Genomic DNA, 20527 nt, shown 5'->3' with positions numbered 1-20527 from the left:
CATATTCTTGTAGCTTACCTCGAGAGCTTTTCAAAACGCTATAATAAAGTATTTTTTCATTAAGTACTTTTTGAGTTTTTTTATATTTTAATCTGACATATTTTGATATAAAAATTAAAATATCTCGTAAAATATTTAGTTTTCGATAATTTTACCGTAATACTTTTATGTACAGAATAATGAGACAAATCAATTAGTGTAAAGAAAAAAACAAATAATTGTTTTAAAAAATATATTGTAAATAATTACATACTTTTTCTTAAAAACAATGATTTTCTTTATACTAATTGATTTGTCTCTTTATTCTGTACATAAAAGTATTACGGTAAGATTATCGAAAACTAAATATTTTATGAGATATTTTATATTTTATGTCAAAATATGTCAAAGTAAGATATAAAATAACTCGAAAAATACTTAATGAGAAAATACTTTATTATAGAGTTTTGAAAAGAAGGGCTCTAAGAACATGCAATAAAAAATAAAGGGTTTCATTTAAAAATTTCAAGATGACCTTGCCCTGACCTTGGTAACGCAACCCAAGATCAAACTGATAAGATCAGTAAATAGATCTTTTTAAATCCTACAACTTTTATCTGAAACATTTTTTTATAAAACTTTTATAAAGTTTTTTTCATATTTTTCGAGATATTGAGGTGCTGACCTTTTTTACACCCTGTATAATAAGATATATTTCACATGTAGAGACTTTATATTTAGAATGGAAAGATTTTTTTTACAGTTAAAGGAGTGTATATTATATAAAATAATTTTCTTTCTTTTGGAGATATTTAAACAAATTATCTTAGTCCCTTATATTTTTATACATATTTTTCATGCACTGTGATTTAAAACGATATAGTTACATTCCATGCTGATATACTGAGATCATCATTAATTTATCTAATAGGGATCACCTTGTGCGCTGCTTTCATAAAGCTTGATCCTACATACATAAATGCTTGTATATGTTCTTGCTTGAGCGTCTCTTTTCCTGCTTTCTTTTAACTGATTAGCTCTTGTGGATCTATTCTGTTAATTAAAAAATGTAACACTATTACCTTATATAAACGTCTTGGTTTCGTGTGGAAACGTGACTAGGTATATGTAGTGGTGGCGATGGTTTAACGGTTCCTGTAAGTTCTCCTCGCGGGAAAGATACGACTCCTATAGCAACACCGGTTCCAGGCCCGGATTCTTATTCCTCTCCCTCTCCGCCCGTAGCTGTCGCAAAGAGAGGAAAAACATTGCAACAGACGCAAGTACCCGCTAGTGCTCGTGCGAGTATCGTTTTCCCTTTACTTACCAGCAGTGGACTATTCGGTCAAACACGAGAAGCGAATAATATAAGTAAGTGGGGACAGAGAACTGTTTAATATTCTTTATAATTAGTAATTAACATTAAGTCAATTTTACCTCTAGTAAATTGACTTGTTTGGAATAATAACGGCATTAGTAATTAGATAATAATGACAATTAAACTATATGTTATGTGTATATGACCTCATCTTTTAAATATAATTCATTTTATCATGAAAAAATTTAGGGATACTTACTTTTATATTTTTTTTTTTTTTACTAATGTTTCTGAAATACCGATTCCCTTTTGAAAATTTTGAGAATTCCTATCATTGCTGTATCATTATTTATCGCTTGTAGCTGATCTTTTGATTATTATTATTAATAATATCATATCTCTAAAGTTGTATTTATTATAATTAATGCATTATTTTTATATCAGGCTATGGAACATTGAGGGAAGAGAAGACCCCGCAAATTCATATTTCGCATTCGCATCAGCTTGGCTCCAATCCTAGCATTTATTCTGGAGGCGTGGGTCATGGTAGTCAACATAGCACTGGAAGCCTAGAACAAGTAACATCTCCCACAAATCATTCTACTAAACCTATAAATACAGGAGAAGATTTGTACAGCTGGATGGCAAAGCAGCAAGAATTTATAAAAGATAATGACAAAGGAAATTTAAAGGGAAATTGGGTAAGTATTTAATATATATATTATTTTACTAATTTAATGTGTGTATATGTATATTATTATACTATATAGTCGTATTATACTATATAGTACGTGTTATTAAACTATTGTATATAATTGTATTATACTGTACAGGCCGTGCCAGGGTTTACCCGACAAACTGCGGGACAATATTCTACAAGTGGAAATAAGAAAAAAAATATATGAAGTTTAGCTAGAAATGTTTTATTACAAAGTTATAAACAAATATTGAAATAGAACATGAAATAGGTAACAACGGATTTTCCATTGTGCAGAATCAGTGTATTCCTCATTTGAAAACAGATTTGGCATTTTGATAGTAATTGCTAATTCACACGATTGAAATCTAACAACTATTGATGTAAAAGTAGCAATATTGAATCTTTTAAAAATAGTAAACACGATATGAATACACAAATAAGATAAACACGTTCGACCTTTCATATTCTGCATTAAAGACGTTCGACGTTTCATACTCTGCACAATGGAAAATCCGTGGTTACCTATTTCATGTTCCGTTTCAATATTTGCTTATAACTTTGTAATTAAAGCATTTCTCTAACCAAACTTCATATAATATTTTTTCTTATTTTCACTTGTAGAATATCCTCCCACAATTCATCGGGTAAACCTGGGTCATCCTGTACATTTTTATTATTATTATACATGTTATAATATGAATTATTATATTGTAACGGTACACCATTCCTGATACCGCGAATGAGCTCGTCGATGCTAGGATTCGGGAGAAGAGAAATCCGGTTGCTATGCCCTGGTCTGGTTTAACACTTGGTTTATTCCTCAGTAAACATACAGACTGTCATATACAAGGTGCTGTGGTCGCGGATACGCTTAAAGGTCACGGTATATACAAAATGCGACTCTTATAGCTATAGTATTTATAAGGAGTGGCGCACGGGCACGCAGTACCAAAATTCAGTAGGGCCCAGATGGCTGCAGGATCCGGACTTGGAGATGTGCGGTTGGGGGTTGTAGATTATATAGAATCAGGCGATGGCCTGACGTTCCTGGCCCGTTTTGCATTTTCCTTCGGCGGATGGCAGTCACGAGATAGCACATTGTCTTTTCCGCAGCGCGAGCAAAACTTTTTGGGTGGACACTTACAGTCTTGGCGGGTATGTCCTCTCTGCTTGCAACGCCAACAGCACTCGTCTCGGCTGTACGCGGTGACGGGCTTATCGTTAGTGTCTAGCGGTGATTCGGGACAGCATTCCTTTCGGTGACGGTTGATTGCTTCGAACTGAGCTGCCTGCGTGCTCAAGTCGTCCATGCTTGTGGTGTCGGTGAATCGGACGTAGAACTTGTACTCCGGGTTCATATTCTCGTACAGTTGTTCTGCCTGGTGTTGAGCGGAGTAGCCCCCGGCCCGGTGCATCATGATGAGCACCGCGGTGGCGTATACCTGGAACGGCTCGTTCGGTTGCTGATAGCGGCTCTGTATGTCTCGCCTCAACTGGTGCTGATATCTCGGGGGTAGGGAGTGAGCCTTGAAGTTGTTGCAAAAGTCATCCCAGGTGGTCCAAGTCTCACGATTATTTCTGTACCATAGGAGCGCGTTGCCCTGCAGCAGTAAAGGAACTTTGTAATTAAAGCATTTCTCTAACCAAACTTCATATAATATTTTTTCTTATTTTCACTTGTAGAATATCCTCCCACAATTCATCGGGTAAACCTGGGTCATCCTGTACATTTTTATTATTATTATACATGTTATAATATGAATTATTATATTGTAACGGTACACCATTCCTGATACCGCGAATGAGCTCGTCGATGCTAGGATTCGGGAGAAGAGAAATCCGGTTGCTATGCCCTGGTCTGGTTTAACACTTGGTTTATTCCTCAGTAAACATACAGACTGTCATATACAAGGTGCTGTGGTCGCGGATACGCTTAAAGGTCACGGTATATACAAAATGCGACTCTTATAGCTATAGTATTTATAAGGAGTGGCGCACGGGCACGCAGTACCAAAATTCAGTAGGGCCCAGATGGCTGCAGGATCCGGACTTGGAGATGTGCGGTTGGGGGTTGTAGATTATATAGAATCAGGCGATGGCCTGACGTTCCTGGCCCGTTTCGCATTTTCCTTCGGCGGATGGCAGTCACGAGATAGCACATTGTCTTTTCCGCAGCGCGAGCAAAACTTTTTGGGTGGACACTTACAGTCTTGGCGGGTATGTCCTCTCTGCTTGCAACGCCAACAGCACTCGTCTCGGCTGTACGCGGTGACGGGCTTATCGTTAGTGTCTAGCGGTGATTCGGGACAGCATTCCTTTCGGTGACGGTTGATTGCTTCGAACTGAGCTGCCTGCGTGCTCAAGTCGTCCATGCTTGTGGTGTCGGTGAATCGGACGTAGAACTTGTACTCCGGGTTCATATTCTCGTACAGTTGTTCTGCCTGGTGTTGAGCGGAGTAGCCCCCGGCCCGGTGCATCATGATGAGCACCGCGGTGGCGTATACCTGGAACGGCTCGTTCGGTTGCTGATAGCGGCTCTGTATGTCTCGCCTCAACTGGTGCTGATATCTCGGGGGTAGGGAGTGAGCCTTGAAGTTGTTGCAAAAGTCATCCCAGGTGGTCCAAGTCTCACGATTATTTCTGTACCATAGGAGCGCGTTGCCCTGCAGCAGTAAAGGGAGGAGCCCCAGGAGCAATAGGTCTTTGTTGTAGCCATACTTGTGATGTAGCTCCTCTGTTTGCTCCAGGAAAGTAAGTGGATCTTTTCCGTTGAAGTGATGGTCCTGACGGCCCCACTTTCGGATCTGGTTCATTATCTTGGCATGTTTTAAGAGACCGGGCAGAACCGGTGGATCTCTTGAGATTTCTTCCTCAGATCTCGACATGTTGTCGGCTTCCATGTTAGTCGTCTCGAAAGTGGTAAGATGTCTAGCGGTAAATTGGCGTAATCGCTATCACAGGACGTCTAAGCTCCCGGAGCTATCGATCCAGATGCGTTGTTTCAGATGGTGGATCGCCTGATCTAATCGGATTCGTCGTAGGTTTCCGGTAGAAAAGTCTTAGTAATTCCGGCAGGATTCAGAATGGAAGTGCCGATTCGTCGGCCGAGCCGGCTTTTATATCTAACCGGTACGTATCGGCCAGTCTCCCACTCGCGCTACAACGCGTGGTGGGATGGCGAGAGGTGCGAGCATTTAGAGGCGCCATGTGTTATTGGTATACTAGGGGTGTACCGTTGCAATATTATACTATATAGTCTTCCTATTAAAATATGTAAGAGATGTATTTGTAGGAATGTAAAGATTTATAAGTATATGTTGAAAAATTATATGTGTGTTTACTTTCATGTTCATTTCCTTGCTTACATAGGTCTTTCGTACAGAGCAAAAGCCTATGAAGGTATATTTCAAAATTTTGCGTTATTTGATATTCTATAATATGGATACGTTGCTTTAATGCGAGATTAAACTAAAAGTATTTTTACTCCCTCTTTTTTCTTTTGCAGGACTCAAAAATCAACACTATGACTACAGATGACACTGAAGATTCAGATGTACAAAGCGGTGCTTTTCTATATCCAATGAAAGATTCTCTTAGATTATTAGACGCACATCTGATATTTGAGCCACTTCTGTCATCTTTATCGGTTATGCCGCAACAGATGTTATCAGTTATTGGATCAGGAAATGTAAATAACGTATCTTCCTTAGACTCGTTAGGCTCAAATTTGTCTCTTGTAGGCAGTATGGATACCATGCGCATTGATATAGTTGTGAGCGAATTTGGAAAAGTTACAGACAAAAAGAAAAGTAAGTTTACAAAATTATTAAATTGCGGATATAAAGGTGTGTGAGGGATATATTGTTTTTTTTTTTTATTTTATATAGATAACAAGTATCAGCCGAGAAAAGGAAGTAATTCGAAATTTTATCTCGATATACCACCGGAGACGCCAGCGTTTCTATGCGAAAGAATTGGCGTAGATATTGATGTGAAAAAAATGGCCGATATGACGGTGGACGATATGATACAGAAACAAAATGTTTTATACATATCAAGGGGTCAATTGAAGAAGCATACCAGCACGGTGGTTAATATTAGTCTAAATATCCGGTACATAAGCCAGCAAGTGAATATGCCTCTTCTCAGATTATTGCATCAGATAAGTAACATGTATCAGAACGTTAAGGAGACGCAAATGGAATTGAAAGAGCAACAGCCAGAGGGGAAACAAAGCGCTAATATAATCGTCAACGATACCGCCGCGAAGAACGGCTCATCGTCGAGTAAGCGTATTTTTATTAGTCATCCAAAATAAAGTTGTATCTATGCGTATAATAAAAAATTTAATATTTTGTTTCCAGCATCTGATTTGCAAGAACAATTTCTCATTAATGGCAAAAAAATGGAGGCGCCACTGTTACGTAGTAGTTTCATTGAGCCCAACCAACCGAAAATATTACCAGGTACGACTGTGCAACGATCGCGGCCGCAGAGTTTCGCGCAAAAATTACGAAGCACCGGAAAAAGCGTGAAGGGATACATCAATTTGAGCGAGGGTGTTATTACGCCCAGTTTCGGAGCAAGTCCTAGCGGATCGAATTTAGATAAATGCACGGATGTGACATGTAAGGATAGCGCGCACTTGACGCCACGATGCTGGAAAACTATATATTACCTTCTTGATTTGTACGCAACTCGTCCAGAGACTAAAACTATTACCCATCGGTTTTCGATACCGGCGGATGCGGCGGAACATTGTAAGAGTGGTAGAAAGTACGAGATCTTGAACGAGACCAAGGATATTGATATTGAGAAGGGATTGAATGCGGAGAATAGTTCAACACCCGTTCCTCCATCGAGAGAATTGAGTGAGTGTGTCAAAAATTCTTTTTTTTTTATATACCAGGATGTCTACGCCCTGGAAAAACATGGAAGATTTGGAATTCTCAGAGATTTTTTTTTTATACCTGGGAAAATCAGGGAATTCTCATGGAATTTTATTGGGACTCAGAGAATTATTTTTTTTAATTCATTCTTTCGCAAAGCAGTCGGTAAGCCAAGAGAACTTCGTGTTTAAAATATATTATAAATATATATCTATCTCTGTTTATTTATTCAGTTTCTTAACAAAATATTGAATATACAATACATATTCTTTATTGTAGTTTTTAGTGACAAAAAAATGAAAATGTTATGCAAGTGAAAAATGTTTATCTTACGAAAGCTATTCAGTTTTTTAAGTATATTTGCAAATCTAACACTTGAAACTTGAAGAGGTTCTGTATTTTTTATGAGTGAAAAGCATTAGAAAACATGATACAATAAAACGATTTATTTTAAAAAGTTGCATAAAAAAATCTTTAAAATATTTTTTTATCTAAAATTTTCAACAAAAATACCTGGAACATCAAGGAATTTACAGGGAATCTTTTTACGATTTGAGTAGACACTCTGGATACACTCTTTATCTTTTTTTCAGCTTCGATATGATAATCAAATGTCATAATTGCAGATATTGTAACGGGTGAGAGAACGAGATTGATTATTTTTGGCGTCGCGCGAATCCATAGAACCAGATTATTAGCTACCTTAAGTGGCTTGAAGCTCGAAGCGGAGATCACTAGTCTACATGCTAGTTTGACTTGCCGCAAGAAATCGCGACCCGCGAGTTTAGAATGCAGTATGACCGGACAAATCGGGAGAACTATGATTGTTTTACTGGAGGGCGTTGCCCCCAGTCAACAGACAGTCGTAAAAGTCACTGTTGGGAAATCTCAGGCTCTATATTCCAGCATCACGAGGCGTCAAAAGGATAAGAATAGCGGTCTACTGACCATCGGTGCTGTTAATATCGATATACCTCAGCATCCCGTAGCCTTGCACGGAATGATGACAAGAGGTAGCAAGCAATTGTCGTCAACACTACAGGTAGATATCAACCTTATCTAGCTCGTTATTTAGAGAAATATATGTGAAAAAAGAGAAATATATATCTCTATGTAGGAACTAAGAGTTACTCGAACATCGTCAAGAATGTCGCGAGGACAGCAACAAGATGACGTGGATGCCGCTCCGGGCAGTCCGCATCATTATGCTCCGGCTCCATCAATGGACATGGAAAAAGAAAAACCGCAGACTGTGTCCAGTCTTTTGGAGCCTATTGTCATGCAATTCCACATAATACTTCAAAGCCTGAGCATAACTGCGGCACTATTACCATCTCTTCAAGCGCAGTACAAGATGGACCAGGTAAATAGTTCCGGTATAACAGGCAGCAAGGCTAAATTTACCATAGACTTGCCCCATCATAATCTGAGTTTTACGACAAAGCTGCAAGTAACTGAAGCTAATCTACCATCCGAAGCTAGTATTGAATTACCTAAAGTGCACGTTTCGGCCGAATACGTTCAAGACGGAACTGGTAACTTGAACGATAGTAAATTAGCAGGTAAATAAATTGTATGTGTGTGTTTTTCTTAAATTTTAATAATCGTATTTTTTAACAAAATTTCCCGACCACTGTTTCATAGACGGTGTCGTGTTGAGGCAAGGTAGCTACTTAAGCGCAACCGCAGATATTGGAATATTTGAGCATTCCTTAACGACGGATCTCTTAAATCATTTAGTATTTGTACAAAAAGTATTTATGAAAGAAGTAAACGAGGTGGTGCAAAAGGTTTATGGGGGTGAAAAGCCAGTGCCATTGTGGTTCGAAGACGACGAATCGACCAACTCTACTTTGAAACGAATTTTATTCTCGCTGATTATACGAATTAAAGTAAGAAGAATCTTTTGAGTTTTTTTTTTATATTTATTGGTAATTAAAATCGTGAACCTATTATTAATTTGTAGCAGTCTTTTTGATTAAGTATCAAAAAATACATACAGGGTGAGGAAAAAGTATCAGACCGATAAAATATCTCGAAAACAACGCATTTAAGAAAAAATGTTATATACAAAAGTTGTAGAGTTTTAAGTGTTGTATTAAGTAGCAATATTAGAGTGTGACTTTAAGTAACATTGTTAAGGCGTAAAAATCACTTTCGGATAATACTAATGCTGGCGGTACTGTACCTTTCAAGCCTTATAACTTGGAAAATACTTAATGGAAAGCTACTTTATTATAGTGTTTTGAAAAACTTTTAAGGTACAAGAATATCGAATAAAAAATGGAGGTTTCCATTTAAAATTGATCTTCAGATCTCCTCCATAACTGTGCTCAAGGTCAAATTGGTATCACCGTTTGATGCATTTGTTGAAACTTTTGTACAACTTTTGTATATAACATTTTTTTTTCTCAGATGCCTTGTTTTGAGATATTTTACCGGTCCGATACTTTTTCTTCACTTTGTACATATGTATATAAAAAGAGAGAATGTTATTTTTTTACAGAGGATTCAATTGACCGCAACAACTCCGACAAACTCGGCGGTGCGGCTAGAAACCGGTGCGGTCGAATTTCAATTATCCAACAGAGTGCAAAATGTTTCTGGAGCTACTCAACCTAATCCCTACATGAAATTATTCGGCAAAGCTCAAGTTGATATTAACTTGAGTCTGGGACAATTGTTGAAAAATGTCCTGTTTGAAGAGGTGGAGCCCGAATTTCAGCAGTTTGCTTTCTTCAATACTAGAGTGGGACTGCGAAATGCATTTCAAGAAGAGATGGCGCAAGATGAGGACAAGGAAGTGGTTTTAATTACTCTTAAACGTCCACTGATCTATATACAACCGATGGCCATCGATAAAGCTATACTCGTTTGGTTAAATTACAAAAATGCATATGAGTATTGGAACGAAAAGAGATCTAATTTAAATAAAGAGGTATTAACCGCCACTCAACAAGTATTTGAGAAGGTTCCATTCGGACAACTGACAAGTCAGCTCAGTGCGCCTCATCTTGGCACATTGTTTTTACAATTAACAGTTGATGATATGGGTATCTGTTTGCCACTTAATCCTTTACCGCCAAATAATTGGAGATTAAACAGAGGTCTTTATGACGGAGAATCGCGAGGAGCTGTTGTAGTGACGCTGGAAAACACAAGCATATCCGCATGTAGTAGCGGTAGTCTAGTTAGTAAAGGAAGGTATGTGTTTACATATGTATGTCTACAGCTTTTTATTCTTATAATATATAGCCTCACACCCATATTTACATATATAAAATTATTTTTTATGTATGTTTTCAAACTACATCTTTTGTCATTTGTAGGTTTGTAGGATTATGTTTGAGATTTGCGGAAGATTTTGAAACTTCTTTGGACGATTGGAAGCCAGATATGACTGATAGCAATATAATGAATTTATGTGTTGTATCAGAAGGCACTTACGAAGTATGTAGTAGAACTATCGCGCAGAAACAAGACAAGTCTGGTGTGTAATCCTTGCATTTTTTTTATAAAATTGATATTTTAGAAACATATATATTATTTTGCGAATATATAATTAATTTTTTCTAGATAATGCCAAGTGGATCTTGAATGTTCAATGGCAAATGGAAGGAGTTGATATTCATCTTGATGTCAGTGTAGGACAACAGCTGTCGGCTCTTGGACATACATTAACAATGTTAACTGGTTCTGAAGAAGAAGATGATATTCACATTCCCCCGGATTATGATAGCGACGATGGAGATCAACCGGAAAATAGCACTAGCCAGGTTAAAAAAAAAGTATGGTTTAATTAATTTTATTTTTTGCCATCTTTATACGCGCAACTTTTGTATTATATACATGTATTTTAAAGTAAGTAATGTAGAGTGAACGAAATGTCATATAAAATAGAAATAAGTAAGTTTATATGTTTATTTCGCTTTGTGATATAAATGGGTAAATTTTGATTTCAATGCATTTATTTCATATCCCGCGTATATTTAATGAAATATACGCATATTTCATTAAATATACGCGGGAAATTTATAAATTTAAATAATTATAAATTTGTAAATTTAATAAATTTAACAAATTTATTAAATTTATACAAAGTATGGCTAAAAATAATTGGACTGATTTCTTTTAATTGTGTATTTTGTGCGAGAGTCAACTATCAACAAATCGTATTATTTTATTTACATTTAGTGAGATATTTTTATACAGATTGATAATGAGATGAAATAATACACACACACACACACACACATACACATGCACGCATACGCACGCACACGCGCGCGCGCACACACACACACAGACACACACACACACACACAGCACACACACATAGACACACAGACATAGACACATACACATAGCAGACACACACACAAACACAAAGTTAATAATGAAATTGATATACAAACATTAATATACAGGGTGTCTCATTTTAAAAGTTCCACCCTCATAACTTTTCAGGATCAACGTTTGAAGGAAAATGTGTGAAATAAAAGTTGTATGGTATCGAGGAGGAAATCTTGTGAACATTTTTTTTAGGTGGAGGCGCTTAGGAGATTTAAAAGTCATCTTCATTTTTTTAAATGGAACCCCTTTTTAGAAAAATATATAATAAAGAGAGAGTATAAAATATAATTATTTAAAAAATATGTTTATTTTTGTGTAAATTCACATTTACATTAAAGAAATAAATCTCAAGATTGCAATATTTTATTATTTCAAGATCTCAGAATTACACCGCAGTGTGATATCTTATTTAGAGCTAAAATTGTTTGTAATTACAGGAAAGCATATTAATGAAAAAATCGAAAAATTGGACGGATAGTCTACCAGCATTTATTTTCGATCCCACACTTGATGCAAAGAAGAGATCGCAATTGATAGAAAAGGAAATGAACGAACAAGCCAAGATTATAAATGATTTGCGATCATTAGGCGCTTCTCACGGAACAATCGAGCAAGAAATGAAACGTCTACATGAATTAGAAGCAATGGTATTTAAAGATTTTAGAAGGTATGTTGTAAAATTATTATTATTATTTTTTTTATATGTTTTGGCTTCTAAAATTTATTTTCCAGAGATATGATCCAAAAGTTAAGGAGGCAATCGGTTAAAGCTTCTGGTATCAAGGGTAAATTAGGTCTCGGTAGTAAACCGAATACGTATCGTTCGAGATCATTTATTGTACCTTCGCCTACACCAGAACATCACTTAGAAAGCCCGGAAGATATTAATACGGAAATTAATTCAGCAAATTCGGCTAGTTATGAAAGTAGCCCTAGAAGCGGTCCCAGTCGGTTTGCATTTTACATGTCTAATTAAATATCGTTATTCTTTAAAGCACTTTCCAATTGAATTTTTTCAAAAATAATAAGTTTTTAACTTCAGTAAACTTTTACGAATTATAAGTTTTTTTATTTAATTAACAATGATTATCACAGATCAGCTTCCTTGCGTGTAAAAGGACTTGGTGGACCACGAGTTACCTTTAGTGATACACATACAATGGGAAGGTATGTCTGAAGTTACATTAGCAATGAAAAAAAAAGTATGTGTAAAATAAATATCTACTTTTATCAGGCAATCATCTTTACCAAGCGCTAGTTCTGATTTGAGTTTACCGGAAGGGGAATTGGAATGGCCAGAGACTATCGAAATAGAAGGAGAACGAGTTGAATTAAGAAAGAAAAATAGAGATACTAGTTGTACATCTAGTTATGATAGTATGGAGGGAAAGTATGTATTCTCAATAATTGCAAAATATATGTGTATGAAATACATTAGGCTTATACCATTTCTTTTTAGTGCACCGTTGCTCGATTCATTTGGAAAAGAACAAGCTTCATCGACGTCGTCTCCATACATTACTTCCCAGAAAACTCAAGAACCAAATATAGACTTTGAGCTCGATGTCAAAGTTTTAATTAATAGCGGGAAATGTGTATTGCATACAAAAGATCCAGGAAAGGAAGACGAAATTAAATTGTAAATATTTATAACATTGCATTTTTTAACTCGCTTTCTTAATTATATAATATTTTCCCATATCTAATATCTTTCTTAATAATTAATATAATTTTTATGTGTAATAAAAATAATAATATACATTATATAAATAATATAATAATTATATATAGTATATGTATGTATATGTGTATGTATAAATAAAAATAATAATTTTTGTGTAATATAAATTCTCTTTCTGTTTTACAGCTTGAGTAGAATGAAGAAAGAAAGATCGTGTTCCGGTGGTATGTTCGAATTTCAATCTGGCAGTCCCAATAGTAGCAGAAAACACTTGAATAGTAAAGAGAAGCCATCGACGACTAGCACATCTCGATTGAGATATTTGCAGCATAATGTAAATGTGCCTTTGGTAGATTTAACAATTTTTCATATCCCTGGTTTAGATGTTAAGGTAAGATTTAAGATTTTACGTCTGAAATATTTTTCTCTAAAATGCAATGTTTACGAGATATTTGAGTGTATCCAGACTTTCGACACACCCTGTATATCTGCGATTTATCGCGATTTTTCAAACAGCAGATATAAAGAGAGCATTTTTTTTTGTAGGTTCATTATGAATCCAAAACTCTTCCAGAGGAACCATTATCTCCCCGCGTATCTACTGAAAATAGTCTGTTGAATCCAATTACGATGACAATGCTCAGAAAATCTAGTACTAAAAAAGCGAGTCTGTTTGCTTGGATGACTCTTCAAAGCATTCCAGAGGAAACTATCATTAGTCCTCATATTCTTGAATTTCTAGAGCAAACTTTAGAGCCAATTCCAAGCAAGAATAACTTCCAGAGTAACGCGCAAACGAATGTTAGCTTTCTACTGGAAAATACAGAAAACACATCATGGGCTGCCACGGCTGCGAATAGCAATTACGTTTATGCCAGTTTCCCCGTTGACGTTATAGTATATTTTCATATGCAGCCATCTACGTTTAGGTAAAGGAAAAATCGCGATATATAAGTGTTAAAAGAGAAATTCAACGTTTGTTAATAAATAATAATTTTTGTTGTAGATTCTCGTGTTTACCAGTTTCACGAGTAGAATGTATGCTGCAGTTGCCATCCCTCGATATTGTGTTCTCGTCGAAACGGGCCGAGGAAGAACTAATAGAATTTCGGGAATTTAAATCTCATACAACGGGAAAAGAAACGGGCTCAGCCATCGGTGGATTATCCGTCACGGGTTGTTTAGCGGATTTTTCTGTTTATATCTTTCATCCCTACGGTGGCGGGAAGAAGACAGGGCTAAAAGAAGCACAATGGTCGCCCTTGTCGGATAGCGAGAGGAAAGATTCATTGAGTATAAATGTTGAATTCGTTAAATTTCATTTATCGAGAAGCAGAAAACAAAACTTTCAAAGCGAACAACTCAAAAAGCTTTCGGATACTAGCCGTGCTGTCATACGATTCTCAAGTATGTATATAAATATGTCAAGATGTCGAGCACATGTATACCAATTTATCTAGATAAACTCTCGTGCAACAAGTTTTCCAAACATTAATCTTTTTCAGCAATTATCGATATTGGATCTGCCTCATTTAAATATGACATGCGTCGATTAACAGAAATTCTGGCTTTTCCAAAGGCATGGTATAGACGCAGCATAGTAAGACGCTTGTTTTTGGGAGATTTAAGCTCAGGTATCGCATACTCAGAAGGGGATGGGAGTTTTCCGTTAAATCAGGAAGAGGCGGTTATGGGTAGCTCATTGTTGAAGCATTACGATAGACACACATGCGATCCGTTATCAAAAAGCGCACCTGAAAGAAGTCCTGTATTAAATAGAGAAAAATTGAAGTTAAGTTTGGAGAACGATATGCCAAGACCCGCGCGATTAAAAGGTATTTACAGTAGTGCATTTTATGCAACTAAAAAAATTAATGAAACGCTTGAAGCTTGTACAAATAAATAATTACATCTTTGTAACAGATATCGGCAGAGCATGGAGCTTTACCACGGACAAGCAAATATCGTCGGAGATTAAATTGAGAGAATCCGCGTGGGAGACATTGGTGTTATTCGCGGTGAATTTTACGCGTTTAAACGTGCATATGAATATGGGTAACGTAATGGGCAATGTTAGCTGGATGACAAAAGATTTCAGATCGGATGGTAGACTGTCTATCGGCAGCACGGGACATAAAAATTTATACATAGGCATCGGTCTAGGAGGATCGAGTCTAGATGCGAAAGGTGGTATAGTTGGTGGGACAATCGAATTGAGTAGAATCGATACTTATAGTGAGTTTTTTTCTAATAAAATTAAGTTATTTAATACATAGGGTGTTTTAGAAACTCTGTTACAAACTTTGAGGAGTGGTAGAACTCGGTGAAAGCATCGTTTTTTTTATTAAGGAACCCCTGTGTCCTCCGACGCGTCTTGAAATCCTGGCCTGTCGCTTGGCCCAATGCTCTCCTGACTTCAACCTTCTTGATTTTTACTTCTGGCATGTCAAAAGTACTGTGTATGTTACCCTTGTTGACACCAGGGAGAAACTGATTAACTAGATCAATGAAGCTCTTCACCAAATCAAGAACAACCCTGTCATTTTTGAAAATGTAAGGCCGTCAACGTCGCGCAGATGTAATAAGTGCAATGAAATAGGGGAAAGACACTTTAAACATTTTTTTGTAGTGTTGTTGGCTGAGGTCTGTGCCCCTCACCGTTGGGTTGCCTAGGCGCTAGGATTCCAAGACGCGTATCTCTTTAAGGACGCGTCGGAGAACGAGGGTTGCTTAATAAAAAATGATGCTTTCACTGATTCCTATCACCCCTCAAAGTTTGTAATAGACATTCTGAAACACCCTGTATATCAGAGTTGTGCTGTAGATTCCAAAACTATGTTTACGTATTGTCTACATGATATTTACATAGACTTTTTTTATGTAAACATGTGAACTATGTGAACTATTATAAATTAAATGTCATAAAATATAAAAAAGATATATATTACAAAATAATGTTAATATACAGGGTGTCCCAAAGCATCCTTGACAACGCTCGTGAGCAAGTAGAGCACAGTAAACTGAACAGAAAAGTCCTGTACCATTTTTTTCTATAATGCTTAATAAAGGAGTTATTAGTGAGTAAAGTCTGGCCAATCAGCGTCGACCTTTAGCCGCGCGCCTGGTAGTGTGCGTGAGCGCTCCGTCGTTACGGCAACGCACACTAACAGACGGGCGGCTCACTGACGTATGTCCGGCTAAAAGTCGGCGCAGATTGACCAGACTTTACTCAATAATAACTCCTTTATTAAGCGTTATAGAAAAAAATGGTACAGGACTTTTCTGTTCAGTTTAATGTACTCTACCTGCTCATGAGCGTTGTCAAGGGTGCTTTGGGACACCCTGTATAATTTTTTAAAAATAAATTTTATATTAAGTTATAATTACCTAAATATCTATATAATATGACATATCTATTTACTTTCTTTATCAATATGAAATCCGATTTGTAAAATCTTTTGACATGTTAAATATAATTTATATTGTTTACGCGTAGATGTAGGCTATTATATTTTATGCGTAAATGCCCAACTCTAATATGCATTGATAAGTTATTATAGAATTTAATCAATTAATTTTTTATATGTATCTCATATAGTACACATTCGAGAAGAACCTGGAATAGAGCCTGATCATACAGTAGGATTGAAATTATTTGCATTAGAATTACGATTGGATTATATGGGAACAAGTGTGTTAATGTCTCGAGTGTCTTCGTTGGACGTTACTCTCAGAGATGAATGGAAAATTAATCGTAGCAATAACGGTGATGCTTTCATGCCAACACGAAGGTATATATATGTTTGAATTTATTTAAATCAAATTGTCCTTAATGTTATATTGTTATATAACAACGTATTAAGATATAAAAGAATAAAGAAATGTTAATATGTACAGGCCTGCAATTATTTTTATGCACGGTGATCTGGGTTGGGATCAATTACAAATCATGATCAGTAAATCAACAACGGCCGACTTACTGAAAATGTTTTACAAATTGGATGAGTTCTTTAGTCAACAATTTAAGAGTAGTAAACGCGTCTTTAGCTCGTTGCAACCAAAACATCAAAGGATAAATAACAGCAGTTTTAAGAAGAGGCAACAGAAGAAGAGATCCGATGGTAAATAAAAACAGCTAGAATCGTCACTCGCTTCATGATAAAGATGTACGATACTAATTAAAATTATTATAGGAGGTCCATGGAATTTAAACCAGAGTGCGATATCAGACGCTAGACATCATAGACACTGGCAAAGAGTATTAGCCCAAGTAGCCGGTCTTCAATTAGGAAGCTTAAAATTTTCTTTGCCATCAACTGGTACCGTCCTCGGCGGTACGATGGAACTTCATGGATGTAATATTAGCTTGGCATGTTTTCATGGAATTAATTTCAAAAGCAAGAGTTGGGCTATATTCTCGCTGAAAGAGCCTTGTATAAGTTTTGCTACGGAAGCCCAAGAAATACCAAGTGTTGAAAGTAAATGGATATTAAATATTCCGAGCGCGTATTTTTTTATAACATGCCAATTTCTTAAATTTTTACCTTTTTCTCCTTCTTTATAGCGCCCAACACATACGATGTTCACGTTGTACAAACGTTGACCATCAGTCTAGGTCACCAGCAGGAACAACACGCGAGACATCATTCCATGGCAACTGTCTGTAGATTAAGTCGAAGTGTTTTATTTCCGCCGCAATTTAAATCTTTACAAGAATGGTTTCATTATGCATTTGCTAGTAGTGAGATCGATGGTATGTATTAAATTCGTACGAAAGTTTATTTTATTTATCCCTTTACTTCTGTAACATTATATACTACTCGTTTTTGTTTGTCCTTTTCATTGTATAGCGGTAGATAGATTTCCATGCGTCGAGAGGGATAAGATAGAAAATACATTGGTGGACGGTAATAACGCGTCGCGTGGAAGAAGTACGTCCGCAACATCTGGCAAGCTGCAGGAACATTCGCACACGCGAGAGGTGATATTTGCTTTGCCTTCGTTGCAGTTGCATTTGAAAACTGAACATTTACAAACCGCCAGAACGCCAGATGTTATAGGTATGTAAATCGATTTTTCAAACAATTGCTTCATAATTATTTCATCTGTGTAATCAACATGCATCTGTATAATCTATCATTTGCCCTTACATATAAAGCGATTGGTGTGCAACAATTTCCTATGAGATATGAAAATAAGAGATAAACACACACATACACAATGACATACGATAGACGTGTTAATTACTTACAGTAATTCTATTTGGAAATGTAAATTAAATTATGTATATCGCGTCAAGTTCTTTTTTGTTTAATTATTTTAAATATACAAATCATAGCATTACATATTCAATGCGCGAATTATTCTGCAATTGGTTTTCTCATATATTTTTAGGACTGCCTAAGCATATTTTATACAGTAAGTAGAGAATGAGAAGTTTATTATATTTGGAATGGTAGGGGAGGAGTGTCAGAGCAACCTGTTTGGTATGCTTTTCATATTATGTAGAGAGATGCTTAAATATCTATAAATCTTATCATTATTTAACAAAAACGGAAAATAACGACGAACGAGTTGAAGTTTGCAGTCCCCAAATAGCTTAAGCTGCACTTTGTGTATTCATCACAGTTGTGTGTTTGCACGAAATATAAGTATATACTTAAGTAGAGAATGCAGAAAGGACGCAATGTTGAAAAAATGCCAATTTTGGCTTTTAGAATGACTTTTTGAAAACTTATATTTTGATGCGTTTTGATCCCCACTTTTTTTTTTGGACCCATTTTTAATGATTTAAATTTTAAATCGTCTAAACTCCGAGAAAAATTCTTAAATTTATCAATATTCGTGAAATATGATTATATTAGAAATATGGGAGCAGCAGGGGGAGGGAGAAGGGAGGGAAACTATGTTATCGAAGTTAGTTTTTCAATCATATTTATATTTTAATGCATTGTAATATTTAACGAGCACGAAAAATGATTTTTTGTTAAAAATACATGATTTCACAGTTTAACTTTTTATAGTGTCCCATATAAAAGAGTTTTTTTCGTATTTTTAGACATTTAAAAATTGTTTTGTGTAAATAATTGGTACCCAGCAAGCAAAATCCGCGCAATATATCAAATTGACGACAAATACTCAAAAGTTACTAGCAAATTGGCATCAGTTACATTCGCATTAGGCTTGTGATTTGCCGGCAGAGCCTGCTCATAAAATCTGAAAGATCATCTCTTATCTATCTGATTTATCTATCTCTGAATTTTACATATTTATATATTTCCAATAATTTATTAGCGTTTCTGTCGAGAGATATGTTTTTACGTGTGAAGACATGTTTTTACATGCAGGTAACACATTTCTACGTGTCCGATTTTTCGATACTCTTATATCAAATGTCATCATTAGATGACAAGATCCACTTTACTGAATCGGTAACAAAATCTGAAAATATCGCCTCCTTATAGAGTTTGTAATTTACTCAAAAAGTCTCCTCGGAATGGTTAAAGCTTTAATTTCCTATTTTAAATCTTCTAATCTAAATATTTGAACACAATTTTGCTTTCTTTTATCTCCTTTCTTCTTTCATATTTTCCTTTTTCTCTTTTATCTCTAAATAATGATATTTAGAGATAATAAGTAAGGTATGATAATGATATCATACCTTACTTATTCTCCTTTTTTCTACAAGAGAAAGAAGAAAGAAGAAAAGTAACAATAATTCTTCAAAGTTGATGAACTTTCTCATCTAACAAGAAAGTTTATTGTTGTTTACTAATCTATCTATTGATGGCCGGTTTATTTTGACCCATCATTCATTAAGGTCAGTCCAAGCCAATAAAACTCGAAGAAGAAGAAGAAGATCATCCCTTCAAGAAAACATCTTGAGGATTGACTTATTGCTCCCTATATTCGTGATTTCAGCGAATGGGAATTACAATCGTTTTTTACGAAACTCATTAGAGATTATACTTGATCATCATGAATATGATTTTTTTGAAAGCCTTCTTTTCCGCGATATAATCTGATATTTTTAAAATGCATGAACAAAGATAAATAAGATAGTCTCGGAAAGAAATTATTTCAGAAAAATTTCTATTCTGCATATGATAACATTTTACGAACATTAATCAATTTTAAGACTTTCTCTCCAAGATTTAAATCATTAGAAATGGATTCAATAATAAAAGGAAATATAAATATATATAAAGATCAAAACATATTAAAATATGGATTTTGGAGACAAAAATTGGCACTTTTTTAATATCATTCTTTATAATTATTTGATATAACCGGCGTTGTGTGTGACTGGCAATGCTTAAGTAAGCATGGAAAATTAGTTGTACTACTTATTGTTATATGCATTTATAAGAGAGTATATGTTGCAAAATATAACTCTTTAAGTATACACAAAAATATTCAATTTTTATAATTATCGTTGAAAAAACACTGTTGTTATTGTGTTCTATTATTTTGATTTGCAGGCGAGAAACCATTGGTCGAATGCAGTTTTATAACGGAGTTTGAAGATCACATATTTGTTACCGTTGACGCTGAAGCCTTTTTCTTTCTACATGATCTCATTACATCATATGTAAAAGAAAAGGAAA

At 35.5% G+C, this 20527-nt stretch overlaps 1 protein-coding gene across 1 annotated transcript in view; it reads left to right on the top strand.

Moving 5' to 3' along the window:
- Positions 1 to 20527, top strand: part of LOC115233244 (transmembrane protein KIAA1109) — a 34151-nt gene that overhangs the window by 12700 nt on the left and 924 nt on the right. Inside the window, exons 23-50 of the mRNA XM_029803553.1 lie at positions 1102 to 1350; positions 1742 to 1998; positions 5367 to 5396; positions 5503 to 5806; positions 5885 to 6283; positions 6362 to 6868; positions 7513 to 7928; positions 8004 to 8448; positions 8531 to 8778; positions 9393 to 10090; positions 10216 to 10376; positions 10463 to 10674; positions 11677 to 11906; positions 11972 to 12190; positions 12335 to 12406; positions 12474 to 12629; positions 12699 to 12878; positions 13107 to 13311; positions 13467 to 13849; positions 13927 to 14327; positions 14426 to 14755; positions 14844 to 15155; positions 16519 to 16711; positions 16818 to 17041; positions 17114 to 17398; positions 17485 to 17673; positions 17771 to 17980; positions 20402 to 20527. The exon at positions 20402 to 20527 is cut by the window's right edge and continues 1 nt beyond it. Coding sequence (XP_029659413.1) covers positions 1102 to 1350; positions 1742 to 1998; positions 5367 to 5396; positions 5503 to 5806; positions 5885 to 6283; positions 6362 to 6868; positions 7513 to 7928; positions 8004 to 8448; positions 8531 to 8778; positions 9393 to 10090; positions 10216 to 10376; positions 10463 to 10674; positions 11677 to 11906; positions 11972 to 12190; positions 12335 to 12406; positions 12474 to 12629; positions 12699 to 12878; positions 13107 to 13311; positions 13467 to 13849; positions 13927 to 14327; positions 14426 to 14755; positions 14844 to 15155; positions 16519 to 16711; positions 16818 to 17041; positions 17114 to 17398; positions 17485 to 17673; positions 17771 to 17980; positions 20402 to 20527 — 7641 coding nt within the window. The remainder of the gene's footprint in view (positions 1 to 1101; positions 1351 to 1741; positions 1999 to 5366; positions 5397 to 5502; positions 5807 to 5884; positions 6284 to 6361; positions 6869 to 7512; positions 7929 to 8003; positions 8449 to 8530; positions 8779 to 9392; positions 10091 to 10215; positions 10377 to 10462; positions 10675 to 11676; positions 11907 to 11971; positions 12191 to 12334; positions 12407 to 12473; positions 12630 to 12698; positions 12879 to 13106; positions 13312 to 13466; positions 13850 to 13926; positions 14328 to 14425; positions 14756 to 14843; positions 15156 to 16518; positions 16712 to 16817; positions 17042 to 17113; positions 17399 to 17484; positions 17674 to 17770; positions 17981 to 20401) is intronic.

The sequence above is a fragment of the Formica exsecta genome, unplaced genomic scaffold, assembly GCF_003651465.1.
Source record: "Formica exsecta isolate Colony F162 unplaced genomic scaffold, ASM365146v1 scaffold1665, whole genome shotgun sequence".
NCBI lineage: Eukaryota > Metazoa > Arthropoda > Insecta > Hymenoptera > Formicidae > Formica > Formica exsecta.
This window is presented reverse-complemented; position numbering and strand designations above follow the sequence as displayed.